Source organism: Teleopsis dalmanni, chromosome 1, assembly GCF_002237135.1.
Source record: "Teleopsis dalmanni isolate 2A chromosome 1, ASM223713v2, whole genome shotgun sequence".
NCBI lineage: Eukaryota > Metazoa > Arthropoda > Insecta > Diptera > Diopsidae > Teleopsis > Teleopsis dalmanni.
Genome location: NC_051846.1, coordinates 21,958,785 through 21,981,125, shown reverse-complemented (window position 1 = coordinate 21,981,125; position 22,341 = coordinate 21,958,785). Strand labels below are relative to the sequence as shown.

Genomic DNA, 22,341 nt, shown 5'->3' with positions numbered 1-22,341 from the left:
GAAACTACTTTTAAAACTATTTCGATTACCGTTCTGAGACCTATAGTGCTATCGTTGACAAATTAAGACTATTGATGAGTCTAATAATGTCCAATAATTCACTTCAATTTACTTGATTATAATGAAAAACCAGATAAAAATTTTGTATCAGAGTCCTCATTATAGGAGAATATGTAAAACTTGGGTCACTTTTTACTTTCCAATTATTGTTTTACAAAATAGTTTTAATAACTATATTTACCTATTATGGGCTGACAATTATATATTTTAAACAAGTCTAATTCTTTATATTCAAAAATTAAATAAAAGGTGTTCCATGATAATACCCCAGTATTTTAGATGTTATCCTAATAATTCATAATTAATCAAGATAACAAAAACTTAATAAACAACCTTAAAGAGGTTTTTCGAAAAATAGTGAACTAATAAAAAATTCTATTTTATATTATATTATTTTAATTAATTAAATTTTTGACTGATCATACAGTTGTTTCGAGTATTGCTAAATAACCATTATCAGTGGTTTCGGAAATAATTCATTCTTATAAACATTCTTACTAATAATCTTATTAAAAACTTTATACATATTATAATGATTATTTTTTTTTTAAGTAAACATATGGGAATATATTTAAGAAAACATCAAATCCTTGCTTTTTCCTATTCCAGCAAAGATCTTTAGGTATTTTCTTAAAACATCTTAGATGATTACATTTAAATATAAAATTATATTTTACAGAGAAAGTTAATAATTAATTTTTGTATTTTATAATTTATATTATTTTCAAACAAATATTTAAAGGTTTCTACTCAAGTTTATTAAAAAGCATATATGAAACACTGGAAATCCTTGCAGTGTGGAACGAAAGGCGCCAAAAGTGGACACAGACTGCAATTTTTGTTAATTAATAATAATTCGCGGTTATTTTAATATTTATATATTTAAATAATACAAGTTATTATTATGTTTAATGTTATAAACAATTTTTAAATCAAATTATTTGTGAAATATATTTTGATGAAAAAATAAAAAAGTAACCAATTGATGTATATGAAATTTAGGTGGAGCTATAAAAGTTCATTGTTTTTGATCAATTAATCGGTATAATATAACAATCAGTGTAATAACATACTTAAAATTTAATTTACAATTGTAATTGCACAATTAAAAAATTATTTTTCATAACGTATATAAATCCCCAATTTAACAAAAAAAAATTTCTTCATAATATAGTTTTTGCAAAACAAAGTATTTTATATAGTTTCATTAAATATTATTTAATAATAGCAATAATAATTAAAGCATTTCTTTTACATATAAACAAAAACAAAAAAAAAGAAAATGAATATGTGCTGTGATTTATGTTTTACGCGCTTTTATTTTGCTTTTCAGCAATTTCAACTTTCGGTTCCGCCACTGGTGCTGATTCCGCCACTGATGTTGATTCCGCCACTGGTGTTGCTTCCGTTGGTGGTGTTAATTCAGCTATCGGTGTTGATGCTGCTGCAATTTTATTAGCAATTTCAGCTAATTTTTCACGACGATAGTCCTTTCGAGCTTCATCCAGCAGCACATTATGTAGTAAATTACGATTTGTCGATAAGTCTGGTAAAAGTGAAGGGTATGGATTTCCTCGAAGTTCCAGCACAGATCGTTTGTAATATATGCCAGGGTACTCGCGCGGTGCTTTATACATGCGTGTGTATGCCAAATTAGTACTTTCGAAACGTGGCGCTAACACTTTAAATAATTTATGCACTAACTGCTTTTCCAATAGCCAATAATTAGCCAATTCCATTGTCTCTTTATGCCTATCTCCATGTCTGATCGCATTTGATATTAACTTTAAAGGTAAGTACAATAATTTATATGTTTAATACTTTAAAATCAAAGTTCTTACCAATTCTGCATAACCACGTGCCTCATCGGCTCTGTTGTAGTTTAGTTCAATCCTTTCGTGTTTGACTAGCGCCGTAATAGTTTTACGGAGTTTCAATAGGCGACCCTCAGGTCCATTGGGATTCTTTAAACGACGATGAGTTGGACGTACAGCTATGCGTAGTTGCGATATTAATTTACTCACATCTGCTTGATTCATTTTCGATTATTATTTGTCGTGTTCAAAATTACTTTTTATTTATAAATTTCTAAATCTTATTTTTACGTAAACATTCCAGCCGCACGCGTTGAAAATAATGTAAAATCGGCAACAGCTGTTTTTTTGTGGAATGTGTGCCGCTGTGGAAACTGTTTGAGTGGAATTTATTTCTATGTACAGGGTTGCATTTGCATAACATTTTAAACCATTTTGTTTTAAGCAGGAATAATATGCTATATCATATGAATTATATTATTTTTGTAAATTGTTTGAATAATTTATATTATTTATATTTGTTTAAATTATACCTAATAGTATTTTATACATAATATTAGAATACTGTAAATGTTTGATATTTTCATAAAGTTGTTTTAGTTCATTTATTAATTAAACCATTTGTTTTTAATGTTCTTTACTCTAAAAAAAGCGTTATATTAATTTATTTCACTAAAATGATTAATTTTCTTGATAATATAAAATTCAATATATATATGCATAGTGGATATCGTGGTTTATTTTTCGATTTGGCTATTGATACACAACCTTCTATATTTATTGTACTAATAACATCAAATCTACCATATCGAATCTAGGATGTTAATAATAACTTTTATGAGGATTGAATGCATGCATATAGGCAGGGAGGATATGCTTATGATTCGGCTCCTTGAGATTCAACTTTCTTCGAATTTAATCGATGTGGTACACAAACACTATATCCATGATGCTCAACTTGGGTTTGTTAAAGCATATGCTCCCCTTGCAGAATGTCCCTCATGTCAACATTCTTTAGTCCCATTTTTGAAAGGTGGTAGTTAACAGGAACTTGTGTAACTAAAAAACCAGTTCGGTAAGAGCTGATGTTCAGTCAATAATATTTAGTCCGAGAAATTTATGTCTTTTTTTCCGTTGGTATAGACCCTTGACTCCGAAAACGCACACATGGGTAGGTAATATGTGAACATAAAATCCTTATTTTTGCTTTTACTTTTTTTTTTGGAATTAATTTGTTAAAGTACAGGATACAAAATTGTTCTAATGTAGGATATCTAAATAGTGAATAATAGGGTTGTTCATGATATTTTACAAATTCTAAAAATATTCCATCCCAAAGATTATTTTAATATTTCAGATGGAAACAATTTCTGAAAATGTTTTATCTTATGTTTTTTTTTTATTTTTAATTTAGTAAAATTTAACGTTATAAGCAGAGCTTCGATCCGGAATTTTTTCAGTTCCGGTTTTCGTTTCGGTTCAAGAGAAAAAAATATATCGGTTCGGTTCCGGTTTTCGTTCCGGCAAATATATCGGTTTTTTTCGGTTTTCGGTTCAGTTCCGGTTCGATTCCCTGGTTATAAGCTTTAGACTGCATAGTACTCTTTATGCTTTAATAATTCATCGTCTTTAACTTTTTGTATCAATTAGTGATTGCAGTTATGTGGGTACTTCATAGAGTTGGGGTACTAATTTAGATTTAGCAACGGTGATGATTAAGTTGGCATTAAATAAATTAAACCTAAGTCGTTTTGTCTGTATATCTACATTACTTTACCTCCAAGTTTGTACAAGCAATGTCTGAGCCTGGACTGTCTTCTGTTTTGATGGAGTGCCAAAAAACTTCGTAATAACTTAGATAATTTGTTGATGAATAAAAAGTAAACAACTAAAAATAATTATTATACCCAAATATTCTTTGAATTATGATAAGACACGTTTTTAATTATTAAAAGAAACCTAAAAACAACAAGACAATTTTTTAATGGATCATAAAAGCCGGATAGATACCAGTAACATTAATCAAATTGAAAATATTTAGCGTTTGTTTGCTGTGGGGAAGAAATACGCCAAAGCTTAGTAATTTAAAAAAAAAATAGGTTAATTTGATTAATTTTTTTAATGCCAAATATTTTGTTAATATTTTAAGTTTAATTTACAGTATGTGTTTGATGAAATTTAAATAATCTTCTTACAATTGCATTTGAGATGCTTTAGATATCTGCTTTTGTTTAGAGCAAGTAGTCATAGTTCTTAGGGATATTTTTGGGAATTGCAATGCGTACAAGCGAGACAGGGTGCTTTAGCTAATCAATCGGTTAATCTGAAGGGCTTAGCATATTGCTGGCTTCATGAAAATCATTATTGAAAGCTTTCTCTACTTCATTAAATAAATTAATTAATGCTTAATTAAAGATTAATGAAGTTTTCTCAATTAATGCAAATTGAGAAGATTCAATAAGTTGGCCGTGTTCTAAATCTAGCAATGTTTAGGATTTGTGGTAGGATTGTTGACGAGCCACAGTCGTATACGGAATCAACCTATAAAATTCAATCTACCTTTTAATCATTTCTGTGACAGTTGTAGGGAAGATGTTGAAAGTACCTTATATCTGTTTTGTTACTGTCTAGTGCATGTACAGCATTTTTTGTCTTCATTTTAATTTAATTTAATTTCAGAATTACGTTCATCTGCTAGCATTACTACTAGCAGTATGCGGGACTTTTGCAGATGTATCGCATTTAGATACTGATTTACGTGAAGATGGTTATCACTATAAGGAACTTTCAATACCATTTCCACCTCCCCCTACTGGAAATGATCTAGAAGATACAGATTTTTGGCCGAGACGACCAGGTCCACAGCCACAACCGCAACCGCAACCACAGCCACTTGCTATGGGCCACCTCAGCCACAACCAAGTCCACAACCTCAGCCACCAGCTCCATTCCCAAGTTATGGCCACCACCTGCGCAACCATCAAGACCACAACCAAGCCCTCCTGGTCCAAGGACACCATCTCCTCAACCTCCAGCACTTGGTCCTAGTTATGGTCCACCACAGCAACAACCTCAGCCACCATCTCCACAGCCACCAGTGCCAGGTCCTTGTTATGGTCCACCGCAGCCAAAACCACAGCCACCATCTCCATAAAGTCATACTTTTTTGAGAACCCTGGTTAAAGTGCCAAGACCTCCTTTTAAGGCGCATTTTATGCTTTACCTCATTTTCAAGTTGGTTTCTGAACCTACAAGTTCTTATACGGTAACACAATCGGTTATGAGGTCTAAGTGAATCCCTAAAATCGCCGATATTACCTAGCCTAACATAATCTAGAGCATATAGTGTATTGTAATGCAGGACTTCGAACGATCTCTAAATATTTTATTTACCATTATGTCTGAATTGTTTTAGTAATTTGCTTTAGTTTAGAGCATTGGGTTTTTGGTATTGCATTAAGCAGACGTGTTAACGTGCCTACTACCCTGTTTACTTCATATTATTCGATTTATATTTTAAATTGAGTACTTCTTGAAGTTTCAAGCTGCTTTAGGTAACAATATTCGTTGCTTTACCCCTAAGCAATTAAATTTACAAAAGTTGTTGAATAGTTAAACTTATTGAATGACTTACAGCAAACCTTCCAAAACATTATTTTTAAAGATAAATATAAAAAACAAAAAAAAAGGAAAAAGAGCGCGAAAAATGAAATTAAGTTCTCGTCCCTTCTCAGTTAGTAGAAGATGAAGCCTATCAAATGCTTGTTAACCGAAATTCGTTTGAAATTTACTTTAAAAGTTTCATACTTGAAAATTGCTTCTTAATTGGATAGATACTCATACACAAGTACAAAACTTTGAGGAAGCGCAACGAAATGCTAAGTGGTATCTTCTATCTTCGAAGGTGTGAAAACTCATCATAAAGATATTTGAGGAAGCTGCGTTCGCACTGCTGCATTTACTGGTAGTAAAAGAGCAAATTTGCTTAGTAAACAAAAGTCAAAACGCTAAGAAATTTAATTTCGCTATTTACTTTGTGGAATAATAAGAAAAATAAGTAACTCCCCTCAAGTGAACCCTAAAATATTTTAATGGAAAATCATATTAAAATAAAGAGACCCTAGTCTGTTAAAATATGTACGATTGTATATGATTCTGTGTATTCTATAACTTTCTTAGCCCATCAATTTGCCTCTCAAATGATGCTGAAGGAGAAAAAATATTTATTCAGAAGTTTTTCGCATAAGTCGTTTTCCTTTCGGAAATTCTTTGTTAGTTCATGAAACGCCATTTTTGAGATTGACATTTGCCAGACATGATAATTGGACACTCAAAATTTTTTAGGTTAACAGCCTAAAAGCAGTCAAATAAATTAAATTTGTTTACGTTTCGAAGAATTAAAAAAATTTAGTTCCTGTTGAAGGACTTCACAATGTGCTTTTTTCACAGAAGAGGACAACAATTGTGTTTAATTTTCTAATTAAATTATATTCTTTAAAATCGCACAGTAGAACCACTTTCGCATAGGCAAAGCCTACAATAAAAAGCTAGACTGGAATAGATGATTTATTATTTATTTAGAGATATCAGTGGCGTAATCAAAAACTCATTAAAGACGGGTTTTTATATTCAAACTTGTATTGAAAATAAAAATTCTTTATATCTAATGTAATGTGTAACGTTCTGAATTTTTTCGGAGGGAATTTGGACACCTTAAACCTCACTTGTATACTTCACTGTCAGACATACATAAAATATATAATTTCAGTGTTATAAATAATAGGCAGGGAAATAGTAGTATTCCCAAGACAATCAAGGGGTCAAATAATGCTAAAAATAATTCAATATATTAAACAAATTGATATAACTTTTCACCTTTACAGTGAAAAAAATTTGACTCAAATAAAGAATATCTATCGTGAAGAAGATAAGTGAAGATAATTGATTTTGTAAGAAAAGTGTAGAAATATGAAAAAGGCTTTCAAGTAACTTTATTTCAATTGAAGGGACACACAGTTGCCAATAAAGTCTATTATTAGCTAAAAGAATTTATTTTATATATTAGAACGAAATTTTTCCTGAACTTTCCTATATAAGATATCAATAGATAATAAGAAGTTTTCTAAATAAAATAAATAAAGATGAGAAAAGTCAGGTAAGGTTAGGTTGCTCCGGCGATCCAAATTGAGTCACTTAGGTCTATTGGTCCATTGTGTTAATGTATAAGAGAACAACTCAGAGGTTTAAAACTTTCTTGAACCTCTAGCAAAACATAAAATGCTATTCAATGGAAGGTTTTGCAGTTGATTAAGATTCGCAAAAAAGGAGACCTTTGAAGTAGTAAGATGGTGCCGTTAACGTGCTTGGCAAGAATAAGGCTGATGGAAGGCATTTTCATAGTCGTCTTCACATTCATATCCCAATGGAAGTATTGAATATTCTTTTAATGTAACGTGGTCTATTTGCATAAAAATGTTTACAAAGAACTCAATTAGGTTAGATAAACATTGTGTTAAATATATTTTGTAATTTTTCTTGGCCTACAAGGATAATCCTAACGAAACACTGCTTTAAAACTAAATCTAAAAGAAATAAAAGTCGAAAATCCACCATCATTATTTTTTAATAGATAGTTAATATTTTTTAATAGATTTATAGCTAAATTAGACAGAATATCATCTTGTCCTACAAGGTTATCAGGTTTCAAGTCACACTCTTTATAACTCTTTACTTATTATCTGAATCAGAGCTCATTTCTGTTGTTTAAAAAATCTTTAAAAACGGACTTTGTGGAATATTTCGAAAGGATGATAACTGATTTGTTTAAAATCAGTTACTACCAAAACAAAAAAACTTGATCTGACTTAAAAAAAGAATACTAGGTCGGAGGCTCAAACTCTTGTCTAATGTTGAATAATCCTTATTGAGGGATATTTTGGATATTATATCTAAAATCTATGCCATCTTTTAGGCGATGTACTGCAGGTGAAAGTCAGGTGACAGTTGTACATTTAACAAAAGCTTTAGACATTTTGCACTACAGTTTTTGTAAAATACTTACAATATATGTGATGGTCCTGATGTATAGTTAAGAACCCTGATTTAAAATAATGGTGTGCTTTCCTATCTTCTTGTTTCAGGTTATGTTGTGACTTGTTAAAATGAGTATTTAACTTAAAGAAGAGTTTAACATATTGAGCTCATATCCTGGTAGTCGTAGACGCTGGCAAAAGATGGGCAAAAGTTTCACTCCATATTTTAGAAAAACTGCAGTAGAGCTGTCAATACTCATAATATAAGTGATTACCCTAATGTATAGTTTAGAACCTGGTTTTAAGAATATGGTGTGCTCTCCAATCTTCTTGTTTTAGGTTATGTTGAAACCTGTTAAAGCGAGTATTTAACTTAAAGAACAATTAAATTTATTAAACTTGTGCCCCGGTTATCTGAGACCACTGATAAACGATGGGTAGAAGCCTTACTCTACTTAAGACAAAATGGAAAAAGGGTAGAGTTGCCAATATTTTTATTTTATGCTTTGTTTATTGTACGTCCTTTATCTATACGGGTGTATTAAATATTGTATGATAATAATTATTATCATTAGTTAGTTAGTGGAGGTGGAGGGAGGACGAATCCTCCTCAATTAGCTAAAAAGTTGTTTTGAATCCACAAAAACCTCGCAGTAGTGGATAGTAGATAGAAGGTCAAATTAAATCAGCCTGGCATTAACAAAGGCACATTATCATTAGAGACACTATCCAAATTCCTTCTGCTCAAAAAATACCCACACTAGTAAAACACACAAATTTAAATTTTATTCCAAATTTATTTTAACTCCTTCAAAATATGCTCCTTCTGAAGCGATACACATATGTCAACGCTTGACCCAATCTTCCATACACTTTTCGTAGGCCCGTGAAGGTATGGCTTTTAGTTCCTTCAGCGAATTCTCTTTTACCGATTGAATCGAATCAAAACGCTTACTACGAAGGGGCAATTTGAATTTCGGTAACTGGAAAAAGTCGCACGGCGCCAGATCTGGCGAATATGGTGCCTGAGCGATGACAGTGGTGCTGTGTTTGGTCAAAAAATCGCGTACAACAAGAATTTTCCATAGTAAAAATCGCTAAATACACTTGAGGTAGACTCACATTAACATCTGCTGTAAACAAACTAATTGACAGATGGCGCTCAAATTTGTGCCATATGTCAAGAAAGGGTGTACCAATATAACAAAAAAAATTTTTGTGAAAAGTCTAATACTTAAGGAGTAGTTAAAAAACAACAAAATCCTATTCTTTGAGCAGAAGGTCCATATGGTAGTCTTGCGAATACACTAAATGTGGCCTGATCTGTTCCATTTATTCCAACTCATATTTAAATGATTGTTTTTTTTATGTACAATACAACGATTGCAATTTATTTTAAAAATATCATAAACTGAAATATTAAATATTTTACTCAAGTGGCCATAATTCGTTCCAATTTATTTTAAAATTAAATATTTCCCAGAGCAACGAGCTTAGTTTCCATTGTGAGTAATTTGTTTGCTAAAAGTTTTAATCACTCGAAAAACAAAACGTCAAGCTGATTTAATGTTTGAATGATTTTTTGATTGCATGAATTTCGTTGTAGTTTTTAATTTAATTTCATTTTATTTTTGTTATTTATTGTTTCATTCAACTATTTCTGCCATTAATTAAAGCACTTAAACTGTTGCAATTCTCAAACTTTTTCACTTTATTTGCTGAGGAATCGAAACTGTTTGAACAGAAAGTCCCACAAAAGTTAGAAAATGCAATCGAAATTAAAAATACGAAATTAAATTAAAAAGAAAAATAAATACAAAATCTTTTCATTTAATTAGAGTATACAATTTTTTCCACTATTAGTACTGGTTTTTCTTTGTTTGCCTTTTCAAGTATTTGCTCTCCAATAAGGGAACTAATAAGTTTGCTTTGCAATAATCAAAAGTGGAACCACAAATTCCTTTAGCAAAAGGAAAGGAAAAAATAAAACCTCTAATCCGAGTTGATTTTTTCCAAATAGTTAACCTCATTCAGTGGAAATTGTTGTTGCAAATAATAATGAAAATGGCGTTTTATGATTTCCACTAAGAAAACTCAATAATCTGCAAACTTGTAATCATTAAGGTTCAAATTATTTTTAATTGGCAGCAATTAATTGAATTTTATTGCACTGAATTGATCTGAATATTGCCCGATTAGCTCTGAGGACTATTCATAGAAAAGCAGTGAAAAGGTAATCTATTGAATGAAAAATGAGAAACTGTATATACCAAAAACAGTATTTACCAACTAATAAAACTAACTTAATTATATTGACTGCACTAATATCAGTCTATCTAACTGATAGTTAGTCTATCTATTAGCTGACTAACTGACTACGAAAAAAACTGCCTAATAGTCAGTTAGATATTTATTATTAACCACACCCCATCACCAGCAAAGACTTGTTACATAGAATTTCCAACTATTTCTATCTCCAGCAGAGATATATCGCAATTCGTTTGAAGATGTGCTGGTTTCATTTCTTATCGTTCTTCTCCAGGTGTTACATGACCTTCATCTGTGTCTGTTGCCGTGGGGGTTTTATTGAAGTGTTGTATGGCATATTTCGTCGTACTGCTTATAAAGAGCGTGAACAAGCCTATTATATCTTTCATCTGTGGTTTTCAACCCTGAGTTTTCCTACATATACGGTAACAAAATGGGCTAATAGGCCCAAGAGGATCCACAAGAAATCACCGGTATAACCTAACCTATTACATCATAATATATAATATTATAATTATTATTTTATAATAATATAATTATCAAAATATATTATATTATTATGTATTATAGTATTCTATATCAAATTGATTTTTAATGCCCGTCTTGACGAAAGAATCGAACTTTTTAATAGTAAATATTTTCAGTAGAGACGATTTTATCGAACAATAGTGAATTGCAACAATAAAATGTTTTTTATTATTTAGTATCATTAAAAGATTTATCAGATCATTTGTGAGGTATTTCTCTATATATAGTATACATTATTGAAGATTTCATAATACATATTGTAGTACATAATATTCTTAAATTATATTGGTTAAACAAGAGTAACTTAATTATACAGATGTCTAAATTAGAAATAACATTCGTTCGTAATTATTGAAAAAGCTCTTGCACAAAGGAGTTTTTTTCTAACTTATACTAATTGAGATCGTGAATATATGTGGACTCATATGGTATATTTTATAATGAGCAATCCAGAGTTCGGAATGTGGTGCACAAAATCGCACACTGCACTGTGCGAGTGGAAATTGTTTTTAAAATATGCACACGCACATTTGTGGTGTTAAGAAAAAAAATGCACGCACTCAAATTTGTTGTGCGATTTCAAATTTCACATCGCACAAAGCAATGATTGTGCACACAGATTCGTGCACACACATTTGTGCTGTGCGACTGATTTACAAAAATGTGCACAATCACGATTTTGCGATTTTGCGCTTGCACCCAAGGGTGGAAAAAAATTACAGGAACTTCACAATTTTGTTTGAAATAGAAAATATTATATTGTTGCAAATTTTGAAAAAATTGATATTTGCGTTCTTTGGGACTGTAACTTATATTAAAAATTGCATAAATTAACAAATATTTAAAATAATTATTTTTGTTAAGTAATGTTAACTAAAAATTATAACTGTCTTAACCTTATTTGTATTTTAACTTAAAATATTAGTTTTTTGTATATTACTTTGTGCATTTTTAAATGCAAATATAGTAAGTGATCTTAAAGTATTTGTTTGGAAAGTTTTGCACCAGTTTAAAAGAAATAAAAACATATTTTAGGAAGTTTTTTTTATGCCCAAAAAATATGTATTTACATAGGTAGAGTATCTAACTTTTATTAAAAAACACTAAAGATTAGGAAAATATTTTTTTTGAACAGGTAGCAGGTATTGGTATTGGTGTATTTGTTTAATAAAATTTGCAACAGTTTAAAAAAGATAATACGGGAGGGCCACAAATAGATATTTTTCTTCTCCAGAAATATGTATTCACTTAGGTAGAGTATCTAACATTCATTAAAAAACGCGAAAGATAAGGAAAATATTTTCTTGAACAGGTAGCAGGATTTTAGCGCCCTTTCTACTGTGCTAAGTAACCAAAGATATAATTTAAGTGAAAAAAATATTTCAGCAATGTTATTAATAAGATTAAATGAAAATTTACTTCAAAAAATATGTAATAAAAATTATATATTTTTTAATAAGAAATTAAGATATTAAATTATTGAATTATTTCAATAACTTCGTTAAATTTAAGCTGTAATTAAAGATAAAAAATTAAGTGAAATCTAATAACAAAATTAATTTATGTTGTTGTAAAAAATATTTAATTTGGTTTTTATAACCTTACTAACGAATCTTAGTTTACAACTTACTATTAAATAAAATTTTATGAAGTAGTCCAAAATTGATATATATAATTTTTTCAAAGTACGATCCGTAGAACCGATCCTCTTTACTTATAACATTTTGAAACAAATACTCTTTCTCTATTAAATTCATGTACCTATTTAATATAACAAAGTTTTCAAGTACATTGTGAAATTAACTTTATTCCCATGTTTTAAATTAGTAAACCTTAAAATAATAAGTAATATAAGCAATAAATGTAAATCTAATAATAAATTCAAAATTAAAATATAAATACAAAATCATTTCTTCAATAAAATATTTCGTATTAAGACCAAAATTAAAACAAATCAGTTTTACGTACTATTTTGATATTTGTCATAATATTGTGCGCTTTTAAATCATCATTTCACACAAATGTGCAGTAGACATTTCGTCTCCGCACATTTGGGTGCATTTTTATTTTCGAGTCTGCACACAAAATGTGCTCCTCGTATTCTTTTCTGCACACGTTGTGTGCGAGAGCAAGCTGGCTGCCGCACACACAATGTGCTGTGCGAAATAACTTCGGCACAAACACCGAATGCGTGTGCGAGTTTTATTTCACTCCACCACATTCGTGTGAAATGTGCGTTTTGTTTGTGCACACAAGATGTGGCACTTAAGATGTGCACAAAAATTTTCGCACACCACATTTGTGGTGTGAAATTTTATTTAGAATCGCACAACATTTGTGCGTGGTGTTTTGCATTTTTGTGCACAGCACAGTGTTTTTCTGAACCCTGGAGCAATCACAACACTAAAGAATTATTCTATGTTGAAAAGTTGTCTTTAAGAGATGTTTTAAGATTGCCTTTGTATTTTTCAGACAAAACCATGAAAGGATGCTGTCCCCTTTTCAGCATCTCAACGTTTGAGTCCTCTCTAGTTTAACTAAATTATTTAGTAGGTATGTGTTTTTGACTAATATCACAATATTCTTTTTGCTCTTTATGGAGTTAGGTGAAATTAAAGTAGTAATGCATTTCGTGGTCCACGTTACGTTTTAAGGGAAGATTACGTTTTATGGAAAGAGTAAAGCTTTGTGATTTAAGTGAAAGAAATGGATTTCAATTGTTACCTAAATCATTTACTATAGTTTATTTTAAGCTGACCATTTCAAAATTTATTGAAATATAATTTTTCTGTTATAGTCTTGTCGAGCAAAAATTCTGTCATACCGAAACCTATTTCAAATTCTATTCATTGAAAACTTTTATTAATCTACTAAAGGAATCATGTGTATGTAACTCAAATTTTAGGACAAAAATATTCCCTTTGCTATTTTACCTTATAATTAACTAAATCATCTCCTAGTTCGGAGTAAAGTTCACTGGAGCAGGAAAACAATAAGGACACTTTGATAAAAGCTTTGACAATTGCCTTCTTATTTAAATTTCTTTTCCTTATTTTTCTTGTTGGTGTTCTTGTTTTTCAAAGGTAAATATTAGTTTCTTGTTTTAATTCAATCAAGTCCTCTATTTCCATGTCATTTGCCTTTATTCCTATATTCTATATCAACTTAAATAACAAAGCTTTCATACATTTCGTTTTCATGTGCTTTCGCATCCATTCGAGTGCAATTCAATGCATTTTCATGAAATGCGAAATCAGTGTTGTTATATGATTCCATAAAGGAACAAGGAATAAGGAACAAGGAATAAGAAACAGAGAACAACCAACTTATGGCATTCAACACAATATAATTTTCAAGCAAAATCTGCTTCCAAAGGCTGATGACAAATACAAGATGAAGTCAAAAAACAGAATCCCATTGAATTCTGGAGTCAAAGAGGACCTCTCCTGTTGGCTTTGTGCATTGTAGGTTGAAATTGACTATTGATATTTATTTTCTGTTGGTATTTGGTTAATAATTTTTAATATATTAATATTCACTTTTATTAATTTTAATTAAGTTAAGTTTGCTTTATGAATAATGTGAAGCGGAACCACTTTGCTTAACAAATATCAATAAGTTTTCTATAGTCAAGAGGCAATGGTAATTGAAAATTGTGGAATTGATTAGGGTGTGCCTCATTAGTTGGGTTGGTATTTATTAGTAAATATTGTACCTAAATTTAATGCACTATTTTCAATCGTCAACAGATTGTTTACAAAGCAATTATTGAAGGGTTTTGGTGACGGCAAATACGAACAATTTTTTTTAAATTGTTTATTCACGTTTATTTATATTTATTAAAATTTTTATTTGATTAAAATTTTTTATTACAAATTAGTATTACAAAAAGTCACAGTTGTTGATTAAAATCCAGTGGGACGGATCATCATCTGCACAAATTTTATTGTCATGTTTCTGTCAACCCCGATTGATAGATCCTCGTTTGTGTTGTCTTCACGATTGTAAATGCCATTTAAGTTAGTATTGGCGAAGCTTAAGTATATAAAAGAAATTAAAATAGTAACAAAATAATTATTCAATATATAAGCAAAACTACATAAATTCATAAAAATACAGTCACTACAAATAAAAATTAAAAATATATTAGAAATAATGTGAATATATAGATATACGTAGGATGTCTTTTAAGTCTTGTGTCTAAGCACCATTAAGTACTGACTGTTACATACATATTCACTTCCGGTGAATAAATTTCTAAAAATATTTAATTGGTAATTTGTAGAATACTTTTTAACTCATTCATTTTTTCTATGCAATAAACATTGAATCTTAAAAGTTAGTAAAATTGAACTTATGGTTAAATATAAGAGAAAACTTAACACAAATGACATTAAAAATTTTGTTTCTGACTTACTCGTAAAATGACATAATGGGAGGCAGTAAGAACGCTTCTTTTACATAAAAATCCCTGGATATAATGTCATTATCTTTATCTTTAATATCTTGGTACAACTTTTTATACTGACCTATGGTCCAAACAATTAGTCCACCAACCTCCACTTATAGCTTCAGTTAAATTTTTATTGCATAAAGAATTATTATATCTATCTTTAGTCCAAAATTTCAAGCCTTCATTCCACCCTAGAGAAAATGTAATAATTCCGGAAGGAAAACCAAGTTTTTTCAAGCTGTATCCTTCAGTCTCACTTCCAACTAAAAAGTAGTCATATTTTCCATCGAGTACAGTGGAGTCAAATAGTCGCGTGACAATCATGAGCTCATGTGCGGTTTTATTAGTTAATGTATGTAACTTATTAAGACCAAAGAAAAATTCGCCGTTAATATTCCCAAAACCCGATTGATAATCTGTCCAATTACGATTAAAATCTACTGTGCCATCTTGTCTACGCTGTATCACAAGCCAGCCACCGCCGTTGATATCTGCCTCACAGTAAGCTAGAAAGGATTTGCCCTCTATGTCAAGCGTATAAACACCACTTTTTCCTGTATTGCCTGTTGCTTCATAACAGTTTGTGGGATTTTTTTGGTAGTATGAAATATCGACAGTGGGTGTTTTCGTACTAAGTAAAATCACTTTTATTATAATTATAATCGCATAATAATAATAAATATTACCTTTTATACTATGCAATTCGAAGTAGATCATTCAAAATAAATGAACATTTTTTGTTAATGTTATTAACTTTATTCATTTTTAATTATTAATGTTTTCAAACTTACTTTTGTTGCAGAATATGCTGTTCCAATCTCTAGTAAATAGATCACAAATATAAAAGTATATAAAATTTTAAACATTTTTCTAAACTTTTGCTGTAGATGTCAACTATTTGAGTTCAACTGTAGTACTAAGCAAATTTTTAAGCTTTGATGAGCTTAAAACCGATCATTTTTAAAATTTATTTGATTATTTGATTACATTAATAGAAAAAATTAATTGTTCTTTATAGAAGCGTTACTGATAAGGCATTTCTTAGAAATCACCTAATTCATTGATGTAAGAAAATAGTAATATTAGTATTTCAAATATATGTTAAAGCGCACCTCGAAGGAAAAAAATTTTATTTACATTCACATTTTCTTAAAATAAATTAAAATAATGTTTTTTTAATAAAGAATTTACACAAATAGAATAAAACTTTCTCATAAGGCGCTTATTTAACTTTACTTATAATCATTTGTATTTATTTTAATTTCCGTATGACTATGTCATTTACTAATATTAGAATTAGAATAATTATTTAAGAATAATTTTAGTGGTTGATTAATAAGTGATTGATTAATGCTGATTTCTGTGAAAATAATAAAAAAATTTCATAATGATTAGTTTATTTAGAAATTTCATTTAAATTTAGTTTAGTTACTCATACACAACGTCATTACCCTTGCTGTAGATTTACGATTTCATGAAAAGAGAATTACTGAGAGTACTTTAGTATTTAGTGAGATGATAAAGGTGAGTTTGCGGCCCCCCAAAAAATTATTGTAAAAAGCAATTGTTTCAGATCTCTGGTTTATCTGTGCAGATCGCTGGTTTATCTGAGGGCAAGTTAAATGGAGGTTTATTAGTAGAGCCAAGCAATCGAACACTGATAAAATATGAAAATTTTAATATCAAGACAAATCCGAAAGAAATATCAGTATATGAATCTCTTTAACTTGTTGTAATCGAATTTTTTGGGAGCAAAAATAACGCAATGTAAAATTTTGGTTGTAACATCACCCTTATTCTCTACGCTCCTTTCTAAAAATGTTGTATGACCCTAAAAAATAGTGCTAAAATGAAATGAAATAGAAAATGAATGTGAGTTAGACCATAAGACAATTCGAGTATTGAAACCTTACGAGACCTTAAGAATGCTGTTATAAAATGACTTAGTAGAAAAGTATCTATGTCCCAATAAAGACATAAGATGTGATCAAAAGTCTCTCATCACTTTCAGTCATAGATGACATTTTATTTATATATTTATGAAGAAAGAGTGTTAGAGTAAGATAGTTGTTAGTGTCGATGCAATATGAAAAAATTCTGAGTACGTTTCTATAGCTAACAGATTTAAATGTACTGATTTTTTCAATTTAATGTTTAATTTTTTTTGCATATACATTTATTTAATAACTTAATAGAGCTCTAATAAACCGCTAAAAATGATTGATAGATGTATTCTATATGTGCGACATGTAACTGTAAATGATATAAATCTTAACCTTAATCTTAATCTTATGATTAATTTCAGACTATCGTTTTTAAATATATGCTCTATATAGGTGAGACATCTAAACCTCACATATTTTACACCTTCATGTAAAGGACCAAGAAGTTCATTTTTAAATAAATGATTTAGGTAAATCAGAAAATTAGGAAATATAAAATTAATTTGTGAACAAGGAACTGTGACAGTTGGCATAGTAATACGGAGAGGAACTTACATACGTGATGAAATAAAAATTGTGTTTCTGGGCTTTGCATTTAAGTTTTTCGTCTTTCTGACAAAGTAGAAAATCAGTGAGCTTGCAGTGATCGCAATGTACCAACTGAAAAGCGTACATAGATACATAAACGAAATGAAAGCTATCGCTCAATTACATTACGGGTGCCTTTCTCCCAGTGTCAGACAATGCCATCGAAGTTATTACGGCAATGCTTTCAACAATCCAACTAAGTGCGTTAAATACATATAAGGTAGGTGGACGTTTCTTCTTATTCCGAATTCTACATTACGGCTAGACCGACGATGTGGGGTGGTAGACTTCTAACTAATATATTTTATTTACGGACAAGAGTGCTTTCAGCAATATCTATACTGTTTCAAATATGCAGTTGTTTCATTCTAGTCCTAGTCATTGACCCGTGCAAGTAGAAGATGCGAAGTAGATTCTTTCGTCCGTCTGCAGGACACTTCGTCCGTCTGCAGGACACTTCGTCTGTCTTTCGAATGATCCGATAAGGCGAGAGGGTTTTTTATGACATTACTCTCCGTCAAACACAAAAAATACTTACATATAGTCGCAGTGTACATAAGTTTTATGGACTAGTTCTTTTTGAAGATGTGAATAACATTGATCGGTTATTTTTTTATATCGCGAAGCTAACAATCTCTTTTAAATGAAAAATAATCAAAATAAATTGTTCGTTATAATGATACCAATTCAATTCGAATGTGCATTACAGTACTTCCTCAGACTTCTTCATTTATAATAATTACTTATTTTGAAATTTATTTGTTTAGAAAGTCATGTTATATAGGGTCCGTATGTAAATAACTAATGTCAAAGTATTTTTTAATATCACATTTACTTTTAATTATTTTTATTATTTAATTTAGATTACATAAATTTTTAATAATACATTTTATATGATTAAACCTTATTTGCACTTTTTTGTATGAATTTTGTATAAAAATTGACACATTTTGTTATAAGTTGGTAATGGCTGTATGTTGTAGCGTACACTTACCACTAGTTTGTCTCAAGTTATTGAAGTATTCTTCTGTGTATGGAAATGTCCAATAGAAATTTAATAATGTGAAGTGGTATTTTGCAAGCTAATGAGTAAAGAATACATTCCACATAATTTCTATTGAATATCTATAATCAAATGTTTAGAATTTAAAACAATTGTAATGAACCTTTTTTTGGGTTCGTTTAGAACTGGGATAAACTCAGCCTCGTCCAAGGTCATCACAAGAAATTTGTTTATTAAGACCCTGTCACTTCCGATTTCTTCCAACGCCTGAACTAAAGATAGACTAAACACGACCGCTCTATACTCGACATGATATAATACAGGCACACGTGATTGTAAAATCTACGTGTGTTGCATTACAGGTCGCAGACAACACGCCCTTCCTTGTTCACTGTTGAAGCATCCAGGGGTCGGAGACTTTAGGTTACTGTTAAAAGCCACTTACAGGGCGAATTGTCATCTATCACTTGTGTGACAGCTGGACACTGTCCTTGCCTAAGCTTTCCTTTAGTTCCACATTTTTGTACAAAAGCTTTTTGCTTTTGATTTGACGTTGCTTCTATTGTTGTGTTTTGTTTTGATTTCAATAAAATGTGCTGGTGTGTTTTGCGAACAATAATTTAAATTTATTTTATTTAAATAAAGTTTGTTCCAGCAAAATAAATATTCAAAAGGATAGTCCATGGTGTGTATAACATTCTTTCAATATATTAGTTTACACAACATCAAATTTTATTTCATGTAAATTCAGAGTAACTGTGAGCTTAGGAAGGCTTAGGTGGAATTTAGATAATTTAATAGGTCTCTCGCCTTCACCGATTCTTCACAGTCTGATAAACTGTGAAAGAATTATCTTCCTAAAAACCTTTTTCTTCTGGGCGCTAAAGCCGAGCATTTACAGAGAAAATGTATTATGGTTCCTTTTTCTTACGGGTTTTCACAACTTCTGCTGTGAGAATTATGAGTAATGCTCAGTTTCTCTGCATGGGTTCCTATACACCAATGACCAGAAATAACTGCACGCGGTCTCTTTTGATGAGTTCCGATAAACTAGTTTTATTATAAACTATTGAAACTAGTGGGCCATATAAATTTGGATGTTGCACATGACTTGAGTGTTTAACATCTGATATTAGCAAGTTAAAGAAAGTAGTAGTAGGTACTTCTCTTAATGGTCTCTTAGGTAATATAAACGAGTAAAGCCTGCGACCCATCCAGAGAATCACCAGAGCGGGCTAAACTGTCAGTTTTCAGGGTGTGTGTTACTGCAGAACATTTTTATTCATTGACTTTAATTTTTTATTTAAATAATTATTCTGGGATTAAAGTTAGCTTAAGGTATTGAGATGCTCCTTTTATAGATTTGTTACAAATACTATTTATCTATTTAAATTTTGATATTGCAAAAATTGGGCCAATTTTAAACCCTTATAACTTTTTCACTACTTTTTTAAAAATGATCATTTAAAACTGTTTTTTAACCTTAGAATATTGTTATTCATTATGTGTAAAAAATATTTCTATTTCAATTATCAATAAAATTTTATTATTGAAATGGCACAAAAAGTCAGTAAAACTTTTCATGGCTATTTTCACTTCTATCTGCGACACCCAAAAAAGGTATCCTAGTTTTTTCATAAAATTTTTCCTAATCACTAATCAGAGCCAAATAGTTAAACTTTACCAAAAAAAAAAAAATTGACTTGCACACTCTTAATTTTATATCTGTTTTAGGCCCCAAAAGTCAATCAAAAATTGTATAAAATATGACCTTTAATAAACAAAATTTATTTGAACAACAAAGTCAATAAGTGGGAAAATAGGATTATTTATTATTTTATAAATACTTAATTTATTTATACTTCAATTTCAACCAACACGGTTAAAAAACAATGAAGTTATAACACATTATGTTTAGATTTAGATTTGAAAAAAAGACCATTTCAAAAACTACATTTAAAGAAAATTTCATATCAATATGTCTACTGGTTCCGAAAATATCGAATTTTGATCGGCTAATTTCTGTTTTGTCACACTGTGCGACGGAGACTTAATACAATTACAAGACTTGACACTCAATAACATTTTAGGCTTTACCAAAGGTTCTAGGTGGTTTTATACCCTGAGTTTCCCTACATATACGGTAACACGATGGGCCAATAAGTCTAAGTGGATCCAACACGGATCGCCGGTATAACCTAACCTAACCAATTTTATCATAATATATAATTTTATAATTATTATTATTAAATATTATAATTATCACAACATATTATAGCATTATATGCATAATAGTATTTTATATCCAATTGCTTTTTAACGTCCGTTCTGACGAAAGAATCAAACTTTTTAATAGAAACTATTGTTTTCAATAGAGACGATTTTATTTTTTACAGTGAATTGCAACTACAAAAACTTTTTTATTATTTAGTATCATTAAAAGATTTAACAGTTCGTTTGTTCGGTATTTCACCGTACCGTACCGTCATAAGAGTTACAAGAGTAACTGACTTATAAAGATGTCTAAATTAGAAATAACATTTGTTCACAATTATTAAGAATGCTCTTGCGCAAAGGAACTTTCTTTAACTTAGAAAACTGAGATCGTGAATATATGTTGACTCATATATTTTATAATGAGCACTCACATCACTAGAGGATTATTTTTTGCTGAAAAGTTGTCTTCAAGATTGGACATTTTCCATACAAGACCATGAAAGTTTTTTACTCAAAAACTTTGTACACCTTTCAGCATCTCTATTCTTGAGTCGTCTCTAGTTTAACTAAATTATTTCGTAGGTATGTGTTTTTGACTAATATCACAATATTCTTTTTGCTCTTTATGAAGTTAAGTGAAGTATTAAGTATTAATGCATTTCGAGGTACACGTATTACGTCTTGTGGGATGATTTTCAAAGGGTAGAGTTTTGTGGTTTAAGCGGAAGAAATGGATCAATTGTTACCTAAATCATTTACTATAGTTTATTTTAAGGTGACCATTTTAAAATTTATTGAAATATAATTTTTCTGTTATAGTCTTGTCGAGCAAAAACTTGAGAAAGCTTAAATCAAGAAGTCTACTCATATGATGAAATTCTGTCATTCCGAAACCTATTTCAAGTTCTATTCATTGAAAACTTTTATTATTCTACTGAAGGAATCATGTGTATGTAACTCAAATTTTAGGACAAAAATATTCCCTTTGCTATTTTACCTAATAATTAGCTAAATCATCTTATAGTTCGGAGTAAAGTTCACTGAAACAGGAAAACAATGAGGACACTTTGACAAAAGCTTTGACAATTGCCTTCCTATTTAAATTTCTTTTCCTTATTTTTCTTGTTGGTGCTCTTGTTTTTCAAAGGTAAATATTAGTTTCTTGTTTTAATTCAATCAAGTCCTCTATTTCCATGTCATTTGCGAAACCACTTCGCTTAACAAATATCAATAAGTTTTCTATAGTCAAGAGGCAATGGTAATTGAAAATTGTGGAATTGATTAGGGTGTGCCTCATTAGTTGGGTTGGTCTTTATTAGCACATATAGTACTTAAATTCAATGCACTATTTTCAATCGTCGACAGATTGTTTACAAAGCAATTATTGAAGGGTTTTGGTGACGGCAAATACGAACAATTTTTTTTTAATTGTTTA

The 22,341-nt window shown here is 30.1% G+C and overlaps 2 protein-coding genes across 3 annotated transcripts; both read right to left on the bottom strand.

The window, feature by feature from the left end:
• Window positions 1-1,328: 1,328 nt before the first annotated feature.
• LOC119683756 (39S ribosomal protein L17, mitochondrial-like) lies at window positions 1,329-2,201 on the bottom strand. Its single transcript, XM_038097640.1, has 2 exons — window positions 1,902-2,201; window positions 1,329-1,844 (listed from the first exon to the last, which is right to left on the bottom strand). The coding sequence occupies exons 1-2, from the start codon at window positions 2,097-2,099 to the stop codon at window positions 1,368-1,370; spliced, it is 675 nt and encodes a 224-aa protein (XP_037953568.1). The 5' UTR covers window positions 2,100-2,201; the 3' UTR covers window positions 1,329-1,367.
• A 12,338-nt stretch (window positions 2,202-14,539) lies between these two features.
• LOC119683561 (angiopoietin-related protein 1-like) lies at window positions 14,540-16,078 on the bottom strand. 2 transcript variants are annotated; one of them, XM_038097327.1, is made up of 5 exons: window positions 15,947-16,078; window positions 15,842-15,849; window positions 15,232-15,786; window positions 15,120-15,173; window positions 14,545-14,737 (listed from the first exon to the last, which is right to left on the bottom strand). In XM_038097327.1, the coding sequence occupies exons 1-5, from the start codon at window positions 16,019-16,021 to the stop codon at window positions 14,608-14,610; spliced, it is 822 nt and encodes a 273-aa protein (XP_037953255.1). In that variant the 5' UTR covers window positions 16,022-16,078; the 3' UTR covers window positions 14,545-14,607. The 2 variants fall into 2 exon arrangements, with proteins under 2 accessions (XP_037953335.1, XP_037953255.1); XM_038097407.1 differs by lacking the exon at window positions 15,120-15,173 and having other exon boundaries at window positions 14,540-14,737.
• Between the last annotated feature and the right edge of the window lie 6,263 nt (window positions 16,079-22,341).